This window comes from Lipomyces chichibuensis (genome assembly GCF_038497645.1).
Source record: "Lipomyces chichibuensis strain CBS 12929 unplaced genomic scaffold V1513scaffold_27, whole genome shotgun sequence".
Classification (NCBI taxonomy): domain Eukaryota; kingdom Fungi; phylum Ascomycota; class Lipomycetes; order Lipomycetales; family Lipomycetaceae; genus Lipomyces; species Lipomyces chichibuensis.
The window spans coordinates 143,494-162,607 of record NW_027117479.1 but is presented as its reverse complement, the minus strand read 5'-3'; the positions used below and the strand labels follow the sequence as shown (position 1 = coordinate 162,607).

Below are 19,114 nucleotides of genomic sequence, written 5' to 3'. Positions count from 1 at the left end.
AAACGATGTCATATTACCTACAATGAATGCATGGTTGCAGGTAATCAATGGCTCAGCTAATGCATGTAGGTACTGGTCGGATCTGAGTCTCTGAAAGTAACTAATTGGATTTTTCGTATGTATCTTAGCTTATCTGATCCAATGCAAACAATGAATACTAGTATCGACTTCATCGATTATCCTTGCAATTGTCGAATAATCAATCTATCTGCAGATGGTCCGTAACACCATAGTATATCAACAACACAACGCTGCAAAATTCATGTCGCCTATAGGACATGTCAGTATATAAATGCAAGTGCATGCCGTGCTAATGCTAAAAAGTTACGCAAAATGGAATGTACTTATGATACTATCACGCTTTGTCGCCAGAGTGCCATAGATGAGATGCAACCGGCATAGTTTTCACGCAGTCAGGCAGAGCGTATTGCAAACGAATGGCACCATGTAATAGTCCCGAAAGTATTATCGCGTCGCATGCACCCACTGTTAGACCGTCAGGTGATAGTTGGATACTTCGAAGGCATTATCTGACTAAGGCTTCTTTACCAGAGCGCTATTTAAAATAGTGCGGCTACATAACATATGTGGACGCTACGATTTTTGCAACTGATATTCGATATCGGCACATTACGTCTGAAGCATTGAACAGCTAGAAACTGCTCCGATCCGAATCAATGGATTGCGAAAGTCTATCGGGTCATACTGCACTGCATTACACTCGGACATGATTTGAACAACAGCATGCAGTAAGCCTGCGATTGTCCGACCACAACAATGCAGACCGCCGCAAACCATATTACATATGACAAAAGCGAACATCAGATAAATATTGATCGTAAATATGGCAACTTACTGTAACAGGGCAGTTTACGAGGGCTGGCCCAGCAGGACAATCTTGAGACTAGATTTCGACGGGCACTGGTAAATCAAACTCGTTGCAAAACTTTTCCAGTGACTTAGTGGCGTGAACTTTATAATCCTCGTTATTTCGTCTCGATTCAGCCACCAACAGCTATAAAAATATAAATATTAGTTATGCCCTCATATCACAGTATCTGAATGTAGCAGACCAACCTTAAACAGCTTATCGTTCAGCTCAACCTCCCGTCGAACGTAACCCTTCATCTTCACTGACAGATTGACCAGCGACTCTAGCACCTTTTCTTTACCTGACCATGATCTCCCAGAAGATGCCTTCATCAAAACATTGAATAACAGACTGGTATCGGATATTTGGTTGCCTAAGATACTCCCATTAGTCTGACGTGCCTTCCAGTCGAGGACTTCACACACATACCGACGGCATTACTGGCATCAGCCACACTCAACGCAGCAGTCTGCCGAACACGCCACTGCTGGCTTTCCAATTGCAACGACGTCAGGCTCAATATTTCGGGAAAATACAGCTTAATTGCGCCGACTCCGCCGGTATTCTCTACCCAGACATTCGCGAAAGTATCTTGTATTGATTTCTCAGGATCATGCTTGGCGAGGTAAACAAGCGGCAATATCGAAGATGCGAGCGCTGTAAACTTATCGGAGGCGTGTTTGCTAATGGCCTTGATCACTGAACCAGAGATTACCCTCGATCGCTCGTCCTCGCTCTCAAAGTACATCTTCTCCGCCGTAGCCACAAGTTCCAGTACCTTTTCGTTGGCCGCAACACGACAAAGGTACCCGGACGTCGCAGCGTACGATGTTGCAACGGTGTCATTTCTATCGGAAAGCTGTGGGGTGATAGCTTTTAGGAAGCGATCTGCATACGGCCGAATTAAGTCGATATGTCGTACGACCATAGTGACAAGAACGCGACTAATGGCCACTTTTGAGGGCAAGCCGACACTTTTGCGAATAGTTGACTGCAATTTCGGCACTAGCTCCTTCATTGCCGCAGTATCTAGCAGGTCGACGCACTTGTCGATGGCGTCCATCATCGGGGAGTTCCGAATGCTCGCCAAACGAGTCGCATCAATCTGTATGTCGATCAGCATGCTATGAAACGTTCCTCCGCGCACAACGATGTCCTCCCCAACAGTACTTACAGCATTTCCAGTCAGACCGTATTTGTCCGCATTGAGTGCAATATAATTGATAGCTTGTGGTTCTAACGTTGACAAAAGCCCCAGTAATTCATCAACGAGAGTTGGTATGAACGGTCTGAGTGCAAGACCGCTTTTTTGAACTAATTTAAGCAGCGTGTCTAAGATAAATTAGCAAAAATCACACATATTGACCGAAAGCGTATACCCAGTGAAAAGGCTTGCACTTCTGCCACCTGAGATTGCAATCCGGCATTGCCGAGGAGGAAAGGAAGTAGCGTTTGCAGCATCGTCGTAGCCTGCTGTTGCGAAGCTCCGGTGTCCACGTTGCGAACCAGAGAATTTGCCAAGCTTCGGCATAGCGCAACAGCCTGCGTTCTCACGCTCTCTTTGATATCATCCAAAGCGCGGAAACTCATCAACCAGATTCTCTCCAGTGAACTCCCATACTACAAGATGTGAGTAATGGCTATGTGTCACAAAGCTAAAAGACGTTACCCTCTGCAATTGTGCTCCATCTAAAAGATCTTGTAACGCAGCGCAGCTATCAACATTAGCATGTCCTGAAATTCTCAAGATGTTACTATCTCAAAGTTTTACCTTGCCTGCCGCACACGCCATTCTCGATCACCTATTCTTTTCAGCAGTTCCTCAAGAATGTCATCAAACTGACTGTCAATAATTTCGGCGGAATCGGAAATGAGCGCATTCCAGATATCCTTCATAGACTGCTGTACAGCCATGTTGGGATCGTAACGATATCTGTACAACTTTGGAATAAGGTTCCTTCCAAGACGCGGATTGGTTGTCAGGATGTCATTCAAATTGGTCTTTGACAAAATTGAACCGAGACCGAACGCTGCACCTTTCCTGGTTGACCATATTGCCGAGCTGGATGCTAGTGACATGAATTTGTAAATCAGACTAGGGTCACCTGCCTCTGCAGCCAAACTCATGATCTGCAGAACGTTAGAAGAGCTCGCTATGAATAAACCAGAAAACATCAATCATACATCTTTGTATGTGGAGACAGATCCATCACCCGTATTCAAAACACCAGGATCAAAAAGTTGAGTTTCTGCGGATATCCGGCTCGCAGTCGAGGGATTTCGCGTATCTGAAGTGAATGACTGAACCAGACTTCGCACTAAATCATCCTTGAGATTAGTGTCTCCCTTTTCGTAAACCAGGCTGAGTCCTCGCGATGCAGACTCTTGGACAATATCTATAAAAGGTTAATTCTGCCAAAATGAGTAAAATTTTTAAATTAAGGTACCATCTCTGTCGCCAAGGAACCCCAAAAAAGCGAAATGAATCAATTTTAGACGATTCGTAAGAGGTTGAAGATGGCCACAAAATTGTAACAAGCTCAAGAGCCAGATACAAGACGCCTTTCGATGGTAAGTAAACTCGCAGTAAGTCACAAAAAATTTGGGTCACATCATACCTTCTTCAATGACGGCTTTGTACTCTTACATAGTTCTAGAACCTTATCAAGCACTGCATCCAGAATGCTCGGTCTGTCAAAAGCAAGCTGAAGTCCTTGAATATCGAGAGAACGCTTAAGAACCGTGGAGTCCCATCCTGCGGCCACTACTGATAATGCTTCGCCAGAAGAAAATAAGAATTCAATCTGCTTAGAATCGTGCAAAGCGTATATTGAATCTGCAACCTTCAGCCGCGCTTCAGTGTCAGACAACGAAATGGAGAGGTTTCCGAATGCCAATAGAGCTCGTTCGCTGTTAGTTTGCTTGACAACCTGAAGTAGCAGTTCACCTGTCCTGGCGACACTGTCGGAGGAGCACGTAGAGAGCACTCCATAGGCACCCAGCTGCGAGATTGCTGCTATAGACGCATCGCGCAATGGTGTAAGGGTGGGCTTTTCCAGAGTCTTTATCAAGGTCTGGAAAAAATCGTTCACCAACTGACCAGGGATCGCAGATAGATGACCACGCAAATTCAATCGAGACAAAATGTAGCCGAGAGAAACGATGGATCCATGTGCTTGCGGAAAGCTCTGCATAATAATTACCCGTTAGCGTCTACTTGTCGAAAGCTTATGTTATCTTACCGCCGCATCTTCTGACGAATTATGCACAAGCTTTTGAACTATCTCCTCAACATTTCCTGCTGAAGTAGCGGATGCTAAAATGCCCAATGCATGGGCGGTAAGAAACCGCGTTTCTGCGTTATGGCTAAATAAGAGTGATTCTAGTAACGGATACCCGATCACAGACATTAACGACCACCAATCCACAAGCTCGACAGATCCCAAACTCAAAAATTCAAGCCAAATTTCGCCTGCTGGTAGCATCCCTGGGCGTTGCGTAGCAAAACCATCAAATGCTAGTTTCATTAATTTGAACAATGGAGAATCTCGGTCCCACCACTGAGCCAGCAATTTTGCCACATTCGCGCGAGCACCGTCATCAAGCGCGACTGCTTCGTCCAGTTTGAAGTCCCATCCCTCATCAATTATCGATATCTTACTGTTACTTTCAAAAGCTTTCATGATCAATATTTGGCGCAGAAATTTTAGAGACGAAATAAGTTCTTGCGGCTGGAGATCCTGGACGAATGCAGCGCCCGGCTCCAATTTCTTTGACCAGCTATCGATCAGAACGGATATCATGTCTGCAAACTCTGGAAAAGCATATTCCGGGCTGTTAAAGTCTTCTGCACCAATCTTGTACTCAGGACGATGAATCTTGCGAAACCAGTACGGATGCATTCCTGCACCAGATTAGATCCCATTCTAAAATCAGGTTAAAACATACTTTACCTTTCTTGGCCTCTGCCACGATATCGGCTCTATTTGCCGAATCAAGACCTAAGATACATATGTACCTTGCAGCAGGATCGCTAAATGGCAGAGCGCTTATACAATATCTCAGAGCCAAGTACTGGCAATTCGGATACTCAGGACCAAGATTCATCTGCTTTAGCAATAATTCTCGAAGTTTTTGAAAAGTGTCCTGATCGAATTGATTTAAGACTGGAATCAGACTGCTGAGCGACGCCTGGACAGAATTTCTCATGTCGGGATGCTCATCCTTTAAACTGGAAAATAAAAACACAATGACATCCGGATTGTGACTAATTATATCTGGCACTCTTTTCGCCAAAGATCCAATAGCTTCGTAAGCAAAACCTCTCAGAGTTCGTTCTTGAACGTTAGTTGTGCGAGCAATAGGCCATCCTGAGGTTTTGATCCATGATTGCAAGTTCTTCGCTATATTACCAGCGATAGGCACGAGGACATCTGTAGACGCGATTTTTGCAGTCCAGTGAACAAATTCAATAGCCGCCATCCTCAATTTGGGAAATTCCGATCGTACTCCAGCTTCAATAACTTGAACCATTTGAGGTAGAGAATTTGCTGCACGGCTGCTTTTGCTTAGTAATTGAAGAATACGAGTTCTGAATCTCTCTGTGACAGGAGGTGCCCCATCCTTCCCGAGGAAAAGGTCATACAGTCCAGTCACAATTTCCTCGCGCTCATAGTCAATTGTTATCTTACGTAACAAATCTTCCGCAGAACCGTAAATCTCTGAGATATTGTCCTGTGAGCCAGCCAGACAGGGCCAAAACTTTTCGTAATCTGTGAAAGCCCCTGCGATGAACTTGAAAATGGCGCGTTTCATATGCATGAGCTGGGCTGGTGAGATGATCTCTTTGGAATTCGACGTGATAAATTCAAACTCTGAAGGAGATAGTCCGGGACAAGATAGCGCAGTCATTTGTACTGTCGAAGAGAAAACTGACAAGTTTAACAGCATGACTGCAGTAAAGTGTGTGGATAGAAACTGGGAGTCTGCTTCGGATTTGTCAAATCCAAATTTTACTCGAAGTGAATCTTCCTCCTTTGATCCTCTTTCGGGAGGATTCCACTGCGGTAGCAACTTCAACACAATGGCAAACAATGACTTTTGAAACGGTCTCTCATAACTCGAGATGCCTTCGATCACTTGCGGTAAAATATTATTTTGTTGCTATACAATTAGCCTTAGCGCATCATATAATTGGCTAACAAACCCACCTCTGGAGTCATTCGATCGACCGCTATCTGTATGTACATAAGGCAGAAGTTGCGCATCAGAATGCTATCAGAGTCGACCTTAGGATTCCTGAATTGTGCAAGTAAAGACTCTGCAGGTAACGAAATTGCACTGTCGTCAAGCATGAGCACAAGTAGAGTAATTTTTCGATTTCGTTACTTACTTGGATTTGATACGCGTGTTGATGTGATTACATATCGAGACCACTTTATTGCGAACCTCATCATGTGGGGACGCCAATTTCAATAATAATGGTGCTAGGTATACTTTAAGAAGTGATTCTATCTTCTCATCCGTATTCGCTAAAGCAATTCTCATTTCGACTTTGTTAACCAAGGCTAGCTCTGCACTCGCCATGGTGATAAAGTGTAAGGATCAGAATGGACGGCGGATGATGCGAAGCGACGAATGTGGATGATCCCAGCGGTCAAGTAGAATAGAGCTTTCTTAGACAATAAGCTAAAGCGTATTATGTGTAACTATTAATTTGGACAATCAAATAGGCTCATATCCCAGAATGAACTAGAAGATCAAGGATATGCAACCGACTAATTGTCAGCACGCCTGTCCACCTTACGCCCGTGAAGTTTGTGCGGAACAACATTTGACACGCGAGCCCTTAACCATGGTGCGGCTGAACTTGTTACCCGGCCATAAATAAAGTTTGTGTATTGAAAAGACACAGACAAGGTATCATACAAGCCTGCATAACTCTCCCGCTGATGCCACGAGTGTGCCAGGAGTTTTGCTTGTCATTACCATATCCGGAGCCTGTATTCAACGGAAGACGGAGCCTGGCGCGAACTTGAGTTCAAGGAAAATCAGTCTCTGTAGCGAAATTTAAGGTACGTTATTTATTTGATTGCAGATTGTAGCGAATGAGCGAATGCTGATGAAGTAAGTACTACGCAGTATCAAATCAAGGATCTGACCCTGCGAGGAGAGATTATTAGGTAGACATGGGGCAGGTGCAAACTCAGAGTGGGCTGAAAAAGTTCACTCCTCAGGAGATTTCGCACAAATTTGCGACCAAATGTGGGTCTCAGTTCTCTGGTATTGAATTGTGGGCATTTAAGGTATCGGCTGTGATTTGTTTCGCTGGTCAAGTGTTCGTGAACTGATCGCGCTCCTTAGGACATTTTCCGACGGAACGGCAAGGTTTTCGATGGAATATACTACTGGACTGAGGAAGATTTGTAAGAATACTCACAATATCGCAGGAACTGACGAATTACTGACAATTATTGTAGTATCAATTTTTTAGGGATCCCTGAGACTGCTGCTGAATCCGGGAGAATACTCTACGCGATGGTGCATTACTTGTGCACGTTTCCCTTCATTCGCCCCAGACATCCTCCGCTCACATTTTCCCAAGTCGCACCAACGACTCTCACATTCGAGAACGTGGTCAAAGTGGTCGTTCTATTCACCGGTCGATACAAAGGTATCCTAACAGGTGACTACGATTTTCTGAAGCTCCTTTTCTGCGCAATGGCCTACTATGAAGAAGTTCTTGCGGACGACAAAGAGTTCAAAGAGAAAAAAGCTTCTAAATCCAGTAATGAGGAAGAGCCAATATCGGAAGAGTTGAAGACGCCAGAGATATCTCGGAGGGGGTCAGATGACGAGAAAATGGGATTTTGGGAGAAAAAGTTCACAGCGCTAGCTAATCTTGCAAATCCTTCTGGCAGCGTGTCTAGCTCAGCGTCTAGCATATCAGCGTCTAGCATATCAGCGTCTAGCGTATCAGCGTCTAGCGCATCAGCGTCTGTTGGGTCGTCGGATACAGACATTGATGAAGAATTTCTCAATATTGACCTCGAAAATATATCGAACTGGTATGATTTAGACTTGATCAAGTCGTACGACAATATTGATATCGAGTTATTACGAATTTCCCCCACGTCTCTATATCACATCTTTCAGCTCCTTCTTGCTATTGGTCATTTGCTGCCTCAAGAACCCATTTCGACTTACTCAGATCATTTCGCAGAACCTGCTATCGGCAGATATAGGTCCATTGCAAAAAGCATGACGCAATCATTTGATCCAAGCTGGGCCCTAGGTAATCCCACGGATCACGACTGTGTCCTGGAGACTGGAATTAGTTACTCCCGATTCTACACTGTCATAAAGTCTGTCATGGTGAGGATTGCTTTATCTTCTCCAATGAAGCACTAGCTAACTTGAATTACAGCCATTCGCATTTGACGGGTTGGCAGTTCTGTTTGAACATTTCTTGTTCAATCAACGTATTACACCCAGTTCATCAGAAACTCAGCAGCCTTCATTGATAGCAATTCCTCGGGTGGTAGGATCGCCACCAGTGGATCACCCGTTTGCTTCACCAAAAGATCACGACGGCCTGGAAGAATTGAATGAAGATGGCGGAAGTACGATGATCATGGCTCCGTCTAAGCTGCTCATCGCTCCATCTAAGTTGCCCGAACCTACGAAATTGATGAATGCCACCATGATTGCACAATTGGCTACATTCATGGATGTTAATAGTTTTCAGTTGTACGGCAGTCTAAAGAAGTTATATGTTGGATCAGAAGCTGGATTTAGTATGGGTTCGTTCGAGCAGAGAGTGTTCAAATGGAATGCACCCACGATCGTCCTTATTTCGGGTTATATTCTTGCACCTGAACCGAAAGGTGCAAGAGAACGTTCGTTTTTTGATCTGTTACCGCCTATTCGATATAGTAATAGCACTAGTGCGGTCACCAGGCGCAGTGGCAAAGTAACATATGGCGCCGTTGTCAGTACACCTTGGAAACTTTCACCTAAAGAATGTTTTGGTGACAACTCTACGGCTCTTTTTCAGCTAGAGCCTGTTCAGGATGTGTTCCGATCGACTGGATATAATGGAAACTACGTGTACTTCTCCAAGCCACTTGGCCTAGGATTCGGAAATTTGCCGCCTAAGCAACATTCACATCAAAATCATGGTGCTCCGCAGTATGCATTCGGCGACTTATCGTTGACTTTAGAGCATGCTCTTGAGTTTGGCGTGTTTAGGCACGTCGGGTCAGAGACATTTAGGTCAAGCCAGATACGTGAACATGTTGACTTTGAAGATCGATTTGCGATTACGGAGTTAGAGGTTTGGGGCTGTGGAGCTGATGAGGTACTGAGAGAGCAGGCTAGGCTTTGGGCGTGGGAAGAAAAAGAAGCTCTACGTCGCAAAACTGTGAATCTTCCAAAGGATATTGAGGAATCGCGAGCTTTGTTAGAAATGGCAGGGTTGGTTGGCGGCGGTGGAAAACGATCCGGTGGTAGCGTATGATGGTGACTCATCTGACGTACACTCGGCTTCTTAAATGATGGCATTCTATGGTGTAATGGTGGATATATCTTGTTTTGGGTGTAGGTCTATTCGGTTTTGGTTCTAGGTTGGGGTAAATGCAGCTGGCGAGATATATATTTTGGGAAAATGGATAATATAATCATGTCGGGCCGGTGCTATTTGTATATACTTCTTGTCGACAGAATGCATATTCACTGAGAGTGGAGAGCCATGTCCACAACATTACGAACCATTTCAGTCATCTTGCAAGGAGTGCCGGCAAGTTGTAACAAGTGGAGCGGTTGCAACAAACTGCCAAAAAAATTATTGGGTTAGGTTTTTCTCCGTCCAGGTTCCGAAATGGAACCTTAGAACACCAACTATCTAAAACGCGAGTGACAAGTGACTTCACAGTCACCGCTCGACTAGTTGATTCTTACGATCGGTCCACAAATGAATGATCTGCTACGAATATTACTGCTAGCTTTTGCCGCATGTTTAGTGCTTGTTTCGAAGGGAGTCAAGGCACATGAGGAGACGGCTTTAGATAATGAGACCCTTCAGCGGTTTCTATCTGATCAACTGGACGCGAGAGAGGGTGCTACAGGAAAGCACGCAAATAATTGGGGTGAGTCACTGGTAATGCGTAAGCTTGTCCCTATGCGTCACTACTCACTGTGAATAGCTGTCCTTGTTTCGACCTCGAGATTTTGGTTCAACTACCGCCACCTAGCAAACGCTCTCAGTATGTACCGGACGGTAAAACGTCTCGGTATTCCAGACTCACAGATCATACTGATGCTAGCGGACGACGTTGCCTGCAATCCTCGTAATGCATTTCCTGGTACGGTGTACAACAATGCTGATCGCGCACTGGATTTGTATTCGAACAATATCGAAGTCGACTACCGAGGCTACGAAGTTACTGTCGACACATTTTTACGAGTTTTGACTGACAAAGTTGACCGCACGACGACTCCGCGCTCTAAACGACTTCTTACTGACGAAAACTCGAATATCTTCATCTATCTCACTGGCCATGGAGGTAATGAGTTCCTAAAGTTTCAGGATGCGGAAGAAGTTTCGGCATTTGATATTGCAGACGCGTTCGCCCAGATGTGGGAAACGAAGAGGTATCATGGGATTCTATTCATGATTGACACTTGCCAAGCAAACACGATGTATTCGAAATTCTACTCGCCGAATATCCTTGCCGTTGGATCATCTGAGCTAGATGAGTCATCGTACTCACATCATGCTGATAGCGATGTAGGGGTGGCTGTTATTGACAGATTCACGTACTATAACCTTGAGTTTTTGGAGAAGGTTGAAAAGGGATCCGAACTCACGATGAAGGACCTGTTCGATTCTTATGATCCGGTTAAGATTCATTCTCATGCTGGTGTTCGTACGGATTTATACAACCGTAATTTATCAGAAGTCCCTATCACTGACTTTTTTGGCAATGTTCAAGCGGTAGAAATCGATGAGGATGATGACGAAGAATAAGGAAACAATATTGAAGAGAGTGTACATTAAAATGGGCTTGCATCGACCGGAGTTAAGCTTCTCATTCCGAATTCATCTATTATTTCTATTAAGTGCTCTATAAATAGAAAGTTCTCAATAATCATGCGCGTTGCGTTTTGAACGGTGATAGTCATTAATATTGCCGTATCACCCAAATCTAATGCCCTTATTCTTATAAACTTACAACACCCGTCTGGCGAAAACACGAAGTCGCTTGATACCACCATCAGGAATCATGCAGAGCTTGACATAAGTGACTGGCTCCTCAACATTAATCAAAACGCCATCGTTGATTATATACTCGTGCTCGTAATCAGGCTTGGCTTTCTGGTCAGGGACGATCACCTTCCAGGCAGCGTCAGAGCTCAAGGCAGCGGCATCATCTACAACGTCAAGGACTTCAATGCGGATCTTGTCAGGGAAGTTGCCCCTGAAAAACGCTGTGTCGACAACGACTTTTTCGATTATACCCCGAGCACCAAGACGAACAATGACCCAGTCCTCATGGCCAGGGAAACGCGATCGAGTAGTCTCCCATCCGTCACCCATATCGACACCACGACCAGGCAGTAGGAGATTATCGACTGTACCAAAGTGTTGGTCAGAGCATGCGATTGCGACACCACCAGACGAGACATGCGCGAGGTCAATTACTGTCGTGAGAGCAGTTGGGAAGACAGGGAGTGGAGTGCCGTACAACCTAAATCTGGCAATACCTCCGTCTGGGTACATGTTCAGGCGGACATAGTTGTAGAAATCTGCCGTTAATCCGTCTGTTCGAACGAAGAACTGGCGTTGTGACGGGCCGCAAGGAGTTTTATCAATGATAGCAGTCCACTAAATGCATACTTAGCGAGATGGAGTTAAATCCGGGCATAAAAAATCCTACCTTAGTATTGGCATTTGGAACGCCATCTTCTGGGACAAACGCGCCCTCGACGTCGATTTCAGGCGCGTGGTTCCCATCAAAGAAGGCAGTATCGATTTCACACCCAATGATTCTGGCAGAAGCGACACCAAGCTTAATTATTACCCAGTCGGCAGGCTCAGGGTTGTGCCGTCGAGTCTCCCATCTGCAAAACCACGGTCAGTTCCTCTCCAAACCTGCCCGCTGCCCGATCATGGAACGTACCCATCGTACCAGGCACCATTGTATGTGTATCTGCCTTTATCGCGAATTGGAGGCTTAGGAGCCAATAGATTCGAGGCCTCTGCAAAGAATTCATCAGAGCTGGAGATGACTTTCCCTCCGAGCTTCGAGCCGATAACATCTATGAAATGAAAGTGTGAGGCTTAAATTGATCCTTGAGCGCAGTCACACGAAGGTGATCCAATTCCAGATAAAACGACGAACCTGAGTATCGCGACCGAACCTGGGCGTCAAATTGGACTTGATCTATGACTGTGATAGGCATTGCTGGGTTGCTGTATAAACGGTGAGCAGTGGAGACGCTAATAAATGGAAGAAATTTAATCAGGTTGAGCCTCAAGCCCCGGGAAAACACCGGAATAAAAAAGGTACGATTCACTAGGGCTTGAGTCAGATTTGCGATGCGGCGTTGGCGCTCAACTTGACCGATGCAACCCGGGACTTCCAGGCACCCGGCCATCTTCTCGGGCTTCTGCGTTGGCCCGGACTTCAACCTCCGTGTTAGCCCGATGCGGTTAACAGCTGCTACCGCCTCCGGCCAATACAATTTATTCACGAAAGAATTGAAACGGCTTTGCTTGCCAGTCATGGTTTTTTTGCCCTCGGCAGCCGCTCTCTATGGCCTTTTGGCCAATGTCCCGCTCAATATCGGCTCCCTCGAAGCCGGCTTGTCCGTAGCTGGCTCGGGCGTCTCTGTCGTCGCTTCACTGTCAAGGCTGTTCAATGCTATCAAAAACAAACGCTCTCGTCCACCAAAGCGTCGTGATCTGGACCTATCGCATGCAAAGGCCTATTACGTCATTCGCTCGATGCAAATGGTTCGTATTCCAACTAATCTCGAACGTCCTCCAGAAATTGCCGAAGGTGAGCAAGTACTGCAAGAAGCTTCTCCTGAGCCTATCCCGGATGCCACGAACCAAGTAATTCCACAGCAGCCGCGATTGCTTTATTCAAAGCATTTTTATGTATGGCGCCAGCATCTCCGTGGACTACGAACGCAGATTTCAATCTTTCGCCCACATGCGTATGTCAGACAGCAGAAACCGAAGGTTACGCGAAGACGTGCGCAGGTACGCCTGTGGTGGCAGCGGGAACATGTCCACAACGTAGTGTCTGCTGAGGATGCCCTTCTATATACATTCGAACGGTACAAGAAAGGGGTATGGATGATGTATAGTTACCCTCAGCGGGAGCTCCTTGCCACTATACGGTTTAGGAAGTCTACCGCGTGGTGGGGTCCAAACCATCGCGGCCATACAATCGAATATCACTTTGGTCGAGCAGCAGACGAACTGGGCCGTCGCAAGATTACACGGAAGAGCACTATCTTTGACAACTACAATGTGTTTTACACGAATGATGGTGCTCCATACCACTGGGCAACCAGTACACGAAGATTAGAGCGCGTAACTAATTATGGTGGAAAGGAGAATGAGGTGAGGCAAGTGGTTGCGCAAGCAAAGCCGCTACGGAGGCATCAGTTGAATTACGAGCTGTTAATTGACGAGACTCTGATTGATCCTATTGTTGCACTGACTACTGCTTTCATTTCTATGAAGACACAATGGGCATTAAATGATTGCCCTGTTGCGCAAAACAAAACCAGACTGAACCCGATTTAACAATATTATGTTTCACTTCAATTGTTTTGGCAGGACAGGGCCCCGTTGATATGTATTGGATCAAATATTTTTGCGGGTTTATTATCTTGTTTTTGTTGAATTTGTTCTGGCAATATCCGACAGTTTCTGTGCGCTTTCGCTATGGCCTCTTTGCGTATTTTCCTGTCCAAGTATTGCGGTTTTCTCGAGGTTATCATCCAACTCTGGCTTTTAGTGTGCTGCACCTGTTGTTTAGGAGACTAAATTAATACGGACCCCTACTATACATAACGTTATATGTAATATATCCCACTAGTATACATCGTACGCTATACACACTACATAACGCACAGAGTGTCTCCACAAAACACACATACGTCGCTGGTTTGTAAGATGAGACCTATCAATCCGTCTCGGCTCGACGACAGGTAGCTCTTAGACACATATTTTCTGCTACATAGATTACAGCGTCGTTGATGCAGATCCATTAACGGCAAAAGAGTCAGCGAGCAAGTTTCTACGAACAATTAGTGTCCATTGGTGAGATTATTGAACCAATGCTTACCCCAAACGTGTCCACGTCCCTTACAAACAGCCATTACGGTGTCGTTGTCGAACTTAACTTCGACGAGACTTCCGCAAGCCGCGCATTTCGCCTCTATTTCGCACTTCTGAGGGCTGTCGTTTGTTGCTTCGACTTCCTCAGTGTCGGATACAACACCGGATATACCAATATCTCTCATTATCTGATCTTCTTCCTTTTGGAAGCTGCTAATCTCTTCTTGTACTGCATATCCATGCGCCTTTAGTCGGCGAAGAACGCGAACAGCTAAATTAACTAGATCTTGTCGTCCGGTAACACTTTTCTCCGCGACAAACGCAAGATACCGAGCGAATTGGTACACGACTCGCGCCGATACAGCATCCGCTGATCGCAATTCTTTGTCAATTGTCAGGAATTGCTTGAGAATAACTACGGAAAAACAAATTCGAATTTGGAGAACATTCTCCTGCGCAGCATTCCTTTGCTCCTCAGTTCCGATACCAAATGACAGCGCCCAATCATACAAACAAGTCAATATACGTCTCCAAAAACTCGCGGCAGATGAATACATCATGGTTCTCAAATCAACTGGATTACTACTGCTAGATTCAGAGACAACTTTATTTTCCACGATGGCGAGTGCTTTGCGTACCCATTCTTCCTCTATTTCACCGGATTGACTTAAAGAAGCGACCTTAGCTCCCCAAAGCACTGCACGGGGTGATATTGAATGACCGGTTCTTACCTCTGTTTCGACTGTTTCCCAAAATTGGTTGGCGGGCGCTGTGTTCACGAATGCCAGTCTACTCCATTGTTGCGAGGTGATTGGATATCGCAGGCGATTGGCTGGGGCGATAGTATACATAATTGTCGCATTTTGAAAAGAGTCTGTCGACATACCTGTGATTCTTGTGTCTGTAGTTTTGACGTGATCTATGGGATCCTGAATTGCAAGATACGCTCTTGATCGTGCTTCGAGTATCTTAATCAGTCGTGCAGATAAGACGTCAGGCGGAGGATTAATGTCATCGATACAGTATTCAATAGTAGTGACGTCGCCGAGCATCGACAGTATCGTAATTTGTGTTCGGGTGGGATCTGGTGATTGGAACAGCACACCAACCGCTGGAACAAAAATGGATGTGGGACGCGATATTGTGGTGAATGCATTTTTATCAAGTTGCACTGTGGTAAGGACTACTTTCCGAGGACGGACAGCCACGCATAGCAGTATATCATTTGATTGAGAATGCCATGTGATATTATTAAATGACGTTGGTCCACTGGATACAAGGTGCGATGGATCGAATCTTACAGCAATCGACGTACTAGACGTAGTGTGAATGGGGAGTATATACAGCTCGTTGCAAGAGGTAGTTGCTGCCAGATGAATGGTAATAGAGCCACACTGCGTTTTAGACTGGACGGGTGGTGAAAACTTCAGGCTAGTGATCCAACCGGTAGACAAAACTGCCGTTCCCAAAATCTCTGGAAGCGAGCCTTCTTGTACCCTGCCATATAGTCAATTAGTAATTCCTCAGCGGATCAGATGTGGAGTGATACCTCCAGAGATATATTTCGCCATGTTCGTTTCCAGTCGCCAGTATAGACATCGCCCGATTATGCTCGTCAAGTGTCCCAACAGCTGCAGACCAAGCAATAGCTACTTCTGTCAACACTAATACATCCAAAGGAATAAACGTGACATACAGTGGATCCGTAATCGCTCCAAAACTTTCTTGTCGCCTACCGGTGTACCAAATTCAGCATCATCGTCAACAGAAGGAGACACATTTTCAATCTCGCCAATAATGTTACTCAGTATCCAACCAATCCGCCAAGGTCTCTTAGATATATCTGCTTCATTCTCAGGTGGAATAAATATTACTGCGTCCAGCGACGATGTGAGTACAGCAAGTAAGCATCCGCCGGTAATTGAAGTCCGCAACGGAGACCATATTATGTCAGTAATTGTGACATCTGTAGCTCCGTCTGCATTCGATTCCGTAGTATTCGATATGACTAAGCTCATTAGCTATATGTGGCGTCACTGCAGTGCATCTAGATGTATACCATCGCGCACACAATTCTTCCAAAGTCGCGACCGTGGTCTTATTCCTTCGACCCACGATACCTCGCTGTGATATTCTATCTTAACATTCTTATTTTCCTCTCCATTTTTCTGATCATTATTATCTTGTTTCCGCCATTGCTTCGCAATAACAGGAGTAAGCAACTCGAATCCAGATAGTGTTGATGTACTTCCAGCCGTGTTCTTTGTGCACGTCACAGCCAACCTGCCGTCTGGTGACCACTGAAGACCCGAATAGAAAGATGGCGGCATATGCCGATCCAACTTCAAATCTGGGATCATTGTAATAGAGCAGTCTCTCAACTACATATGATGTTCATATCCTGTATGCGATACTGCAGCTCTTGTAATACTAATGCGAAGCCGAAACAGGCTTTTGGGTGTAACTTACAGAATACAGGGTATAGTACGGCGCCGGTATCGGCTAAGGAAACCGACCGAGCTTCGAACAATATTATCGTACAGCCCACGAACTTCGCTTTTTCGAAGTTCGTAAATGGTCCTACTGTCAGGTTATATGCTTGCTAAATATAAATTATATATCTAAGCGCCAAAACGCAATGCAAGAACTAGAGAAATATGAACAATACTACAAGGATACGAACAAGTCCTGAAAACCCCTCAACATAACTGACATACATTCTCGAAGTCATGATAACTACATATAACCAGCTCTTGTCATAAAAATCACTCCTGGCCGACTGAATTGTAGTTTGTGTGAATGTGATTCATAATTTTTGACGTTGGTTCATCTGGTGGCTTTGATCAGCGGATCGAGGAGCGTTGGCTGCGGTTTGTCGGGACAGTTTACATGTGAGATGAGGATGCAAGAAACGCCAGTGCTTGCTTCTGGTTGGGTAACGACAGATCAACTCCGTAGAGCATCTGGCTTCAGATCGGCGATTTGCCTTATGAGAAACTGCTTTTCATCGTTAAACTGCTCATCGTCTTAATCGTCGTTAGCTAGAATTCGGATGACAAACAAAATAGCTACGCACTTGTCCTATCACTATGGAAATCTGGAAGAAATACCAGCAGCTTGTCCTGATTTTTAATTAAAATGTCTAGAACAGGTTTTGATTTGTTCGGATTAGCCACAAAGACCTAGAGACTGTCAGCTCACAGCGCACGCGGCCCCTTCACTTACGTAACTAACCTTGAATACGTGGAAGGACTCGTACTGAATATTTTTGCTCTTGTCGCGCAACATATTCATAATCAGTTTCAGATGTTCCGGTGAGTCGATATAGGCTGTCATAACAATGTAATTCGTCCTGTCTAGTAATATTTCGCCTAGTAGTTTAATCGATTGCCGCTTTGTAACGTAATTCGATGAAACCAATAAGCCATTAAACTTCTCAAAGAATTTTTCTGTGACAGAAGTGAGCAGTTCCAGAGCCAGCGCTTTGTGGCGGGTGAGTAAATCCTGTCCAAGCGTTAGAATACTTTACACGAAAGTAATTTAAGCTATCTCCGTAGAGGAAGAAGATTATGGAAAGATACCTTAAAGGTGGAGAAAGCGTCGCTAGCGGTCTCGAAAGCGGGCAACTGGACATAGTCAAAGAAGTTCCAAAAAAGGCTACTAGACAGTACTATTTTTGCCAGCTGTTCATGCTTGATGCATTCTCGAAGCATTTGGCCGCAATTTAGCGCAATGTCAGGGTGTTCATATCTGTTGAATAGTTTAGTTAGCTGGGGCCGCAGGTGGCTGGGAAGAGTGCAGTCAAATACCCTTTAACAAGCAAAGCTATAACATTTTCTCGTGTGCTGAGATGCTCGACGGTTGGAAAGCGCTGGCCAATTTGCCGTTGAAGCAGTATCGTAAATATATTGGTGGAATCTTTCCGTATTTCGAAATCTAGCCGTGGAAGGCTGGCTATGATGTAGAATAGTAGGTCAATTGAGTAGGCCTCTTGGGCGAATAGAGCTATGCTGTCCGGCGAAGAGTCTGAGTTGCCATCGCCATGAAGTATTATTTTAATTTGTCCAACTGTCCGTGATATGTCTTCAAAGACCTGTCCGGTAGTTAGTATAATTACGGAGACATCGACGGCGACGATTGGATGATGGCAAGATCTCGCAACCACAATACCACGGACCTTTTTCTTCTCGACAACATGTTCAAGTCTTTGCAGTGATTCTTTTAATGATCGTGCCAATTCCTGAGGCGATTTCTGGCGACTCGAGCGGGAGAACAGGAACGCCATGTTGAGACGCGACCGGCGGACTGGGCTAGCGCTCTGGGACGAAGACCGCGGGAAGACTGGAAGCCGTGATGGGAGGCTGTGGGAGGCTGTGGGCTAGGCAAACCGTGCAATACGAATCACGTATTGTTTTGTAGTATAATAGAGCTAGCTGATCTGCACCAATGTTCAGATTATATGAATGGTGGAAAGCACTGTGGACAGAACAGTCAAGCTGGGAGTGTTTGTTTACAGGGAGCCCGATAGTGGGGACTTGCAGGTACCGCCGAACTGTTAGCGGCCGCTGCTGTACAATGCAGTACCTGTTAGTTTAAAGAGCTTACTTTAGCGATGGTCGACTTGTCGACTTGCGAGAACAGAGATGGCATCACTGCGCTCCTCTCTACATACATTATTAACTTGCTACTCCACAGCCTGCCGCAATATTAATTCGGAAAGCTCATTATATACGCATTACTGCTGAGCCTATGAGCCTATCCCGCTGCAGTCATCGTGCATTCCCGCAAACAAGTATTCCATGTCCGCAAGCCGCAGGAGCTGCATTTGGAATTTGAGCAACTGCTCCAGAGTAGAATATCTCTAAAAGTTGATGCAATGTTTACAG

The 19,114-nt window shown here is 45.3% G+C and overlaps 7 protein-coding genes across 7 annotated transcripts; 3 read left to right on the top strand and 4 right to left on the bottom strand.

Annotated features, from left to right (window-relative positions):
* Nucleotides 1–904: 904 nt before the first annotated feature.
* V1513DRAFT_426456 (proteasome stabiliser-domain-containing protein) lies at nucleotides 905–6,457 on the bottom strand (the record flags this gene model as incomplete). Its single annotated transcript, XM_066896168.1, has 14 exons — nucleotides 905–1,015; nucleotides 1,078–1,244; nucleotides 1,301–1,976; nucleotides 2,046–2,203; nucleotides 2,251–2,491; nucleotides 2,541–2,586; nucleotides 2,643–3,001; nucleotides 3,056–3,267; nucleotides 3,319–3,433; nucleotides 3,490–4,059; nucleotides 4,114–4,775; nucleotides 4,825–6,034; nucleotides 6,082–6,211; nucleotides 6,264–6,457. The coding sequence occupies 14 exons, from the start codon at nucleotides 6,455–6,457 to the stop codon at nucleotides 905–907; spliced, it is 4,851 nt and encodes a 1,616-aa protein (XP_066752392.1).
* Nucleotides 6,458–6,829: 372 nt separating this feature from the next.
* V1513DRAFT_448698 (TLD-domain-containing protein) lies at nucleotides 6,830–9,628 on the top strand. The gene is made up of 5 exons (XM_066898565.1): nucleotides 6,830–6,945; nucleotides 7,003–7,176; nucleotides 7,235–7,296; nucleotides 7,351–8,245; nucleotides 8,298–9,628. Exons 2-5 carry the CDS (start codon nucleotides 7,060–7,062, stop codon nucleotides 9,387–9,389), a joined length of 2,166 nt encoding a protein of 721 aa, XP_066752391.1. The 5' UTR covers nucleotides 6,830–6,945; nucleotides 7,003–7,059; the 3' UTR covers nucleotides 9,390–9,628.
* Nucleotides 9,629–9,785: 157 nt separating this feature from the next.
* Nucleotides 9,786–11,019, top strand: V1513DRAFT_448694 (peptidase C13 family-domain-containing protein). Its single transcript, XM_066898564.1, has 2 exons — nucleotides 9,786–10,017; nucleotides 10,075–11,019. The coding sequence occupies exons 1-2, from the start codon at nucleotides 9,843–9,845 to the stop codon at nucleotides 10,896–10,898; spliced, it is 999 nt and encodes a 332-aa protein (XP_066752390.1). The 5' UTR covers nucleotides 9,786–9,842; the 3' UTR covers nucleotides 10,899–11,019.
* Nucleotides 10,932–12,487, bottom strand: V1513DRAFT_448691 (galactose-binding domain-like protein). The gene is made up of 4 exons (XM_066898563.1): nucleotides 12,274–12,487; nucleotides 12,052–12,190; nucleotides 11,809–11,992; nucleotides 10,932–11,756 (listed from the first exon to the last, which is right to left on the bottom strand). The coding sequence occupies exons 1-4, from the start codon at nucleotides 12,332–12,334 to the stop codon at nucleotides 11,100–11,102; spliced, it is 1,041 nt and encodes a 346-aa protein (XP_066752389.1). The 5' UTR covers nucleotides 12,335–12,487; the 3' UTR covers nucleotides 10,932–11,099.
* Nucleotides 12,488–12,503: 16 nt separating this feature from the next.
* V1513DRAFT_448687 (uncharacterized protein) lies at nucleotides 12,504–13,999 on the top strand. The gene has a single exon (XM_066898562.1). It carries the CDS (start codon nucleotides 12,579–12,581, stop codon nucleotides 13,689–13,691), a length of 1,113 nt encoding a protein of 370 aa, XP_066752388.1. The 5' UTR covers nucleotides 12,504–12,578; the 3' UTR covers nucleotides 13,692–13,999.
* On the bottom strand, nucleotides 13,908–16,713 carry V1513DRAFT_448683 (uncharacterized protein). The gene is made up of 4 exons (XM_066898561.1): nucleotides 15,925–16,713; nucleotides 15,778–15,877; nucleotides 14,236–15,725; nucleotides 13,908–14,187 (listed from the first exon to the last, which is right to left on the bottom strand). The coding sequence occupies exons 1-4, from the start codon at nucleotides 16,244–16,246 to the stop codon at nucleotides 14,009–14,011; spliced, it is 2,091 nt and encodes a 696-aa protein (XP_066752387.1). The 5' UTR covers nucleotides 16,247–16,713; the 3' UTR covers nucleotides 13,908–14,008.
* Nucleotides 16,714–16,822: 109 nt separating this feature from the next.
* Nucleotides 16,823–18,744, bottom strand: V1513DRAFT_448679 (Mo25-like protein). The gene is made up of 6 exons (XM_066898560.1): nucleotides 18,406–18,744; nucleotides 18,038–18,321; nucleotides 17,810–17,978; nucleotides 17,463–17,732; nucleotides 17,305–17,410; nucleotides 16,823–17,254 (listed from the first exon to the last, which is right to left on the bottom strand). The coding sequence occupies exons 1-6, from the start codon at nucleotides 18,511–18,513 to the stop codon at nucleotides 17,175–17,177; spliced, it is 1,017 nt and encodes a 338-aa protein (XP_066752386.1). The 5' UTR covers nucleotides 18,514–18,744; the 3' UTR covers nucleotides 16,823–17,174.
* Between the last annotated feature and the right edge of the window lie 370 nt (nucleotides 18,745–19,114).